This window comes from Babylonia areolata, chromosome 8 (assembly GCF_041734735.1).
Source record: "Babylonia areolata isolate BAREFJ2019XMU chromosome 8, ASM4173473v1, whole genome shotgun sequence".
Classification (NCBI taxonomy): domain Eukaryota; kingdom Metazoa; phylum Mollusca; class Gastropoda; order Neogastropoda; family Buccinidae; genus Babylonia; species Babylonia areolata.
In genome coordinates, this window is record NC_134883.1 from 30,045,162 (window position 1) to 30,052,661 (window position 7,500).

General features: G+C 44.3%; 1 protein-coding gene across 1 annotated transcript in view; it reads left to right on the forward strand.

Moving 5' to 3' along the window:
- Positions 1 to 7,500, forward strand: part of LOC143285264 (uncharacterized) — a 29,609-nt gene that overhangs the window by 22,012 nt on the left and 97 nt on the right. Inside the window, exons 2-4 of the mRNA XM_076592521.1 lie at positions 1 to 100; positions 759 to 944; positions 7,461 to 7,500. The exon at positions 1 to 100 is cut by the window's left edge and continues 119 nt beyond it; the exon at positions 7,461 to 7,500 is cut by the window's right edge and continues 97 nt beyond it. Of these exons, the coding sequence (XP_076448636.1) occupies positions 1 to 100; positions 759 to 944; positions 7,461 to 7,500 (326 nt within the window). The remainder of the gene's footprint in view (positions 101 to 758; positions 945 to 7,460) is intronic.

Below are 7,500 nucleotides of genomic sequence, written 5' to 3' on the forward strand. Positions count from 1 at the left end.
AGTCCCAGCAAAGGAAACGAACGTGGAGATCCGTACTGGCAAGTGGACTTGGAGGAGCCAGTCACTATACAGCTGATTACGCTCTATGCCTGTTCCAGTTGTAAGTTGTTGTTGTTGTTTTGTTTCGTTGTTGTTTTGTGTGTTTTTACTAAATCTCTTGAACGGGAGGGTAGGTAGAATTGGAATTTATTTCATTAAGGCCAAAGCCCCATATGAAGGGGTATGAACATAACAACATTTTCTAATGTATGTATATATATATATATATATGTGTGTGTGTGTGTGTGTGTGTGTATAGAGAGAGAGAGAGTAGGTGGAAGGAAGGGTGAGAGGGTGGTGCGCACTGCATGGCTGGCTGGATGATCTGGTGAACTGGTGGGTTGATGTTGTTCTGTGTGTCAGTGTTTGTTTCGTTTGTTTGTTTGTTTTCCTCTTTTTTTCTTTTCTTAATTTCTTTTTTTATCTGATCAGTGTCAGTGCACAGTGGTGTCCATTCAGAAAACACCGTGACTCTGTGTGTGTGTGTGTGTGTGTGTGTGTGTGTGTGTGTGTGTGTGTGTGTGTGTGTACGTGCGTGCGTGTGTGTGTGTGTGTGTGTGTGTGTGTGTGTGTGTGTGCCCGCGAGCATCAAAGAACAGAACAGTTAGAGTAAAATAGAACCAAAGAAAACAAAACAAAACAACAAAATAAAATGAAGTGAAATAAACAAAACAGAATAGACACGTATACCAATCCCGTTCTTGGATTTTCTTTTGCAGACTGGTATGAACTAAAAAATGTGGAGGTGTACATTGATGAGCAGTTCGTGGGTCAGGTCAGTGACGTTTCGCTTTCAAGGGTCATCAACATCACGACAGGGCTGCCCATGACCGGCCAGAAGGTCAAACTCACCAAGCCCGGAGGTCCGCACCAGGCCTTGAGCGTTGCCGAGGTGGAGATCTATGGTGAGTCACGTGCCCTGTGACAATGACAACAACGATGACGACGGCAACGACGATGATGATGATGATGATGGTGGTGGTGGTGGTGGTGGTAGTACTTTGTAGTCATGATAGTGTGGGTGAAGGTGATAATGATGATTTGTATTTGTATTTCTTTTTATCACAACAAATTTCTCTGTGTGAAATTCGGGCTGCTCTCCCCAGGGAGAGCGCGTCGCTACACTACAGCGCCACCCATTTTTTTGTATTTTTTCCTGCGTGCAGTTTTATTTGTTTTTCCTTATCGAAGTGGATTTTTCTACAGAATTTTGCCAGGAACAACCCTTTTGTTGCCATGGGTTCTTTTACGTGCGCAAAGTGCATGCTGCACACGGGACCTCGGTTTATCGTCTCATCCGAATGACTAGCGTCCAGACCACCACTCAAGGTCTAGTGGAGGGGGAGAAAATATCTGCGGCTGAACAGTGATTCGAACCAGCGCGCTCAGATTCTCTCGCTTCCTAGGCGGACGCGTTACCTCTAGGCCATCACTCCACATAATGATGATAAAAGTGATAGTGGTGGTGGTGGTGGTAGTGGTATTTTGTGGTGGAGGTAATAATGAGGAGAAGGAGATGAAGGGTGGAGATGATGATGGTGGTGGTGGTAGTGATGGTGGCTGTGGTGGAGGCAAACCTCATGACATATGCTACACCCGAATTTAACAACCTCAAGCAATGGTCAGTTTTCGCCTCACCTCACCTTTACCCAAACCATTAACAAAAGGAGACAACAACAACAATAACAGCAACAACAACAAAAGCTGATGTATGGGCAGATCAATAAATAATCAGCTGACATGAACGATAGCACTGCTGCTGTGCATGTCACGACAAAGATGAAACGACTACTACTACTACTATTCCTGCTGCTTCTGCTGCTGCTGCAGAAACTACGACTTCTACTTCCAACACTGCTGCTGCCATCATCACCACCACCACCACCACACTACCACCACTACCACCACTACTACTACTACTACTACTACTACTACTACTACTGCTGCTGCTGTTGCTGACGCTATCAATGCAAGTTCTTTCTACAGCACCACACTGTGATGATGACGATAATGGTGTAACATCACATATGGGTTTGGATGAAAAAGAAAGGAAAGTGGAAATAAGACCCCCATCTCTGTGCCTGTGTGTATGTGCGCGCGCGCATACATTGTGTGTGCATATGTTCCCCCTCCCTCTCTGTCTCTCGTGTCTATACGCATGAAGAAGATCAAATACGTTAATGATCATGTAATCCATATCGGCGTTCAGTGGCGTATGGAAACAAGAACACATCCAGCATGTAAACCCCCCCAAACTTTGTGGACTTTCAACGAACTCTTGTGCATGTTTTTCGTATGTCAATGATGTTGACTGCTCTACGTAGTGAAAGAACATACTCCCTACAAAATGTGAATCGTTCCGTGGCTAGTGACAGTCCTATGTGTAGATATTGTGGATATTGAACTCGAGACAGTGCACTATATGCACTGTGCACACACTGAGCTTCAGACAGTGTACTGTGCACACACTGAGCTAGAGACAGTGTACTGTGCACACACTGAGCTAGAGACAGTGTACTGAGCACACACTGAGCTTGAGACAGTGTACTGTGCACACATTGAGCTAGAGACAGTGTACTGTGCACACACTGAGCTAGAGACAGTGTACTGTGCACACACTGAGCTAGAGACAGTGTACTGTGCACACATTGAGCTAGAGACAGTGCACTGTGCACACATTGAGCTAGAGACAGTGTACTGTGCACACATTGAGCTAGAGACAGTGCACTGTGCACACATTGAGCTAGAGACAGTGCACTGTGCACACATTGAGCTAGAGACAGTGTACTGTGCACACATTGAGCTAGAGACAGTGTACTGTGCACACATTGAGCTAGAGACAGTGTACTGTGCACACATTGAGCTACAGACAGTGTACTGTGCACACATTGAGCTAGAGACAGTGTACTGTGCACACATTGAGCTACAGACAGTGTACTGTGCACACATTGAGCTACAGACAGTGTACTGTGCACACATTGAGCTACAGACAATGTACTGTGCACACAATGAGCTAGAGACAGTGTACTGTGCACACATTGAGCTAGAGACAGTGCACTGTGCACACACTCAGCTAGAGACAGTGTACTGTGCACACATTGAGATACAGTGTACTGTACACACACTGAGCTAGAGACAGTGTACTGTGCACACATTGAACTAGAGACAGTGTACTGTGCACACACTGAGCTAGAGACAGTGTACTGTGCACACACTGAGCTAGAGACAGTGTACTGTGCACACACTGAGCTAGAGACAGTGCACTGTGCACACATTGAGCTAGAGACAGTGTACTGTGCACACACTGAGCTAGAGACAGTGTACTGTGCACACACTGAGCTAGAGACAGTGTACTGTGCACACATTGAGATAGAGACAGTGCACACTGCACACACTGAGCTAGAGACAGTGTACTGTGCACACAATGAACTAGACAGTGTACTGTGCACACAATGAACTAGAGTCAGTGTACTGTGCACACAATGAGCTAGAGACAGTGCACTGTGCACATATTGAGGTAGAGACAGTGCACTGTGCACATATTGAGATAGAGAGAGTGCACTGTGCACACACTGAGCTAGAGACAGTGTACTGTGCACACAATGAGCTAGAGACAGTGCACTGTGCACACATTGAGCTAGAGACAGTGCACTGCGCACACATTGAGCTAGAGACAGTGTACTGTGCACACATTGAGCTAGAGACAGTGTACTGTGCACACAATGAACTAGAGACAGTGTACTTTGCACACATTGAGCTAGAGACAGTGTACTTTGCACACATTGAGCTGGAGACAGAGTACTGTGCACACAATGAACTAGAGACAGTGTACTGTGCACACATTGAGCTAGAGACAGAGTATTGTGCACACACTGAGCTAGAGACAGTGTACTTTGCACACATTGAGCTGGAGACAGAGTACTGTGCACACAATGAACTAGAGACAGTGTACTGTGCACACATTGAGCTAGAGACAGTGTACTTTGCACACATTGAGCTGGAGACAGAGTACTGTGCACACAATGAACGAGAGACAGTGTACTGTGCACACAATGAACTAGAGACAGTGTACTGTGCACACAGTGAGCTAGTGACAGTGTACTGTGCACACAATGAACTAGAGACAGTGTACTGTGTACACAATGAACTAGAGACAGTGTACTGTGCACACATTGAGCTGGAGACAGAGTACCGTGCACACAATGAACGAGAGACAGTGTACTGTGCACACAATGAACTAGAGACAGTGTACTGTGCACACAGTGAGCTAGTGACAGTGTACTGTGCACACAATGAACTAGAGACAGTGTACTGTGTACACAATGAACTAGAGACAGTGTACTGTGCACACATTGAGCTGGAGACAGAGTACTGTGCACACAATGAACTAGAGACAGTGTACTGTGCACACATTGAGCTGGAGACAGAGTACTGTGCACACAATGAACTAGAGACAGTGTACTGTGCACTCACTGAGGACGTTGATCTGATATAAATGTTGATTTGTCGGTTGGGGTGTCGATGTGGAATGCATGGGCGCCAGTTGTGTGATTGTCTATGCTGATGTGTGTATGCATGCTTGTTTGTTCACATTCTTGAGTGTCCGGCATACCAATTTCAACTCACCCCCACCCCACCCCACCCCCACCTTCACAAGCATGCATGTATTTGGAGTCGGTAGCAAGTGGGAGTAAGAACTGAGACTGGATCATCTGGACGAGATGTGTATGCAGCATGATTTTAGAGTGAGCGTGTGTGTGTGTGTATGTGTGTGTGTGTGTGAAATAACAACTATGGCTTTTGATGAAACAGTCCTGTTAATTCTGATGAATAATTTCCTGTGAATGTTTTCACCATTAATTTAATAATAATAATAATAATAATAATAATAATAATAATAATAATAATAATAATAATGATAATAATATTATAATAATAATAATGGATACTTATATAGCACACTATCCAGAAATTTGCTCTAGGTGCTTTACAAAAACGCTTTTGTTAACATAAAACATTACATCTATGTTACATATACACACCAAAATGTGAGTACACACACACACACACACACACACACACACACACACACACACACACACACTGTATACATACATTTTAACGTACATGTGTATGTAACAGCTACCCTAACACATACGCACACATAGGCAGGCACAAACTACATAAACACACACACACACACAAGATACACATTCATATACATGTATGTAGTTATGTACACATACATATGTATACACACGCAAAGGAAGTGGACCTGCCACAATTGAACTTATTGCTGAGGGAAAAGGTGAGTTTTGAGACGATATTTAAAAGATGCGGGGGAATCAGAATAACGGAGTTTATCAGGGAGCTTGTTCCACGTCTTTGGCGATTGAAAAGAAAACGATCTGTGTCCATAGGTCTTACTTCTGAGGTGAGGTATATAGAGGAGTTCAGAAAGATACTTGGGGCCAGATCCGTTGACTGCAGAAAAGGTCAGAGTGGATAGCTTATAGTCTATTCGATCAGAAACAGACAACCAGTGGAGAGACTGAAGGAGAGGAGAAACATGGTCAAATTTAGAAGCTCTGCAAATGAGTCTGGCAGCGTTATTCTGAATTCGTTAGAGTCTGTCTAACAGATATTTGGGAAGGCCGGTCAAAAAGAGAGTTGCAGTAATCCAATCTTGAGAGAACCAGAGAGCATACAAGTGTCTTGGTTGCATCGGTTGAGAGATAGTGGCGGATAGAGCTGATTCTACGCAGTTCCAAATAGGCAACTTCACAGATATTCGAATGTGTGCTGTTGGAAGGAAAGAGACTGGTCTAGGATTACACCGAGACTGCGAACAGAAGGAGAAAGTGAAACAGGTGTGTTATTGATCAGAACAGAGTCAGGAAAGGAAGGATGTTGACGAAACTTCTTTGGACAGGTTATCATAAATTCAGTCTTATCATCCTTTAGTTGCAGCTCGTTGAGAGTAATCCAGTCCTTTAGGCCAGCAATGTACTCCTGTGTTTGAGTCACCAGTGCATCAAATTCATAATTTGAGAGAGAGAAAAAAAAAAAGATCAGTATAAATGTTGAAACGTTCTTTACATATCTTTGTGAAGCAATGTCTGTGAATGCTGTGGTCTATGACGAGCGTTTCATGCAACCTGCAGTCATCTCGCATACCCTTCAGTAATGACAGCAATGGTGTTCAGTGGGAATTGCCCGTGGACACACACAGGTGGGAGGGAACTGTTTTCTGGCTATGGTGTGAAAGCAAAGGACTGTCAAGGCTTGGTGAACACAAGATGATGTACTGTCAGATGAGAACCCAGTTTCAGTCAGATCATATGCAGAAAAGACACTGGTGGTGTGCTTCATTCACAGAACATATATATATATACGTACATCCATGACCTTTCAGACTGTTTGTGTTGCTTCTATCGTTGTTCTTTACTGTTGGTTTTTTTCTTATATTTCTTGTTGTTGTTCTTACTACTGTTGCCGCTGTTACTGTTTTCTTGTCATTTTCAACATTGAAGTCGTTCTCCTTTCGTCATCATCGACCTCATTATTCTTCATAGTTTTCCTTCATCTTGGACTTCTTCTTCTTCTGCGTTCACTCGTATGCACACGAGTGGGCTTTTACGTGTATGACCGTTTTTACCCCGCCATGTAGGCAGCCATACTCCGTTTTCGGGGGGCGGGGGGTTGCATGCTGGGTATGTTTTTGTTGCCATAACCCACCGAACGCTGACATGGATTACAGGATCTTTAACGTGCGTATTTGATCTTCTGCTTGCATATACACACGAAGGGGGTTCAGGCACTAGCAGGTCTGCACATTATGTTGACCTGGGAGATCGTAAAAATCTCCACCCTTTACCCACCAGGCGCCATCACCGTGATTCGAACCCGGGACCCTTAGATTGACAGTCCAACGCTTTAACCATTCGGCTGTTGCGCCCGTCTATCTTGGACCATGCTTTGTTTAATTTGCAGTGATATGTTGTTCTTGGGCAGGGTCACACTTTGTCTTACCATCATTGTTCAGCATCATCACTGACGTAGTTATCGTTACCCTCAACATCTCTCTCTCTCTCGCGCGCGCGCGCGTGTGTGTGTGTGTGTGTGTGTGTGTGTGTGTGTGTGTGTGTGTGTTAATGTATGAGGAAGAGGTTGGTAGGAAGAGACAGTTTGCACTTGTAAGTAAATTGCTGATTAGGGAGATATATTTCCACCACCACCACCACCACCACCACCCTCCAATTACCTGCACAGTCCATACTCCTGCTCTCTCTCTCTCTCTCTCTCTCTCTCTCTCTCTCTTTCCATTCCTTCATTAATTTGCAGTGACCATGGACTTCTTGAGTAACAAATGTGAATGTTCATGATATTATCTTCTTTGAACGACACTGAACTGTTTGCAGAATGTCAGAATGGATACTACGGCGAAGGCTGTAAAGAGCG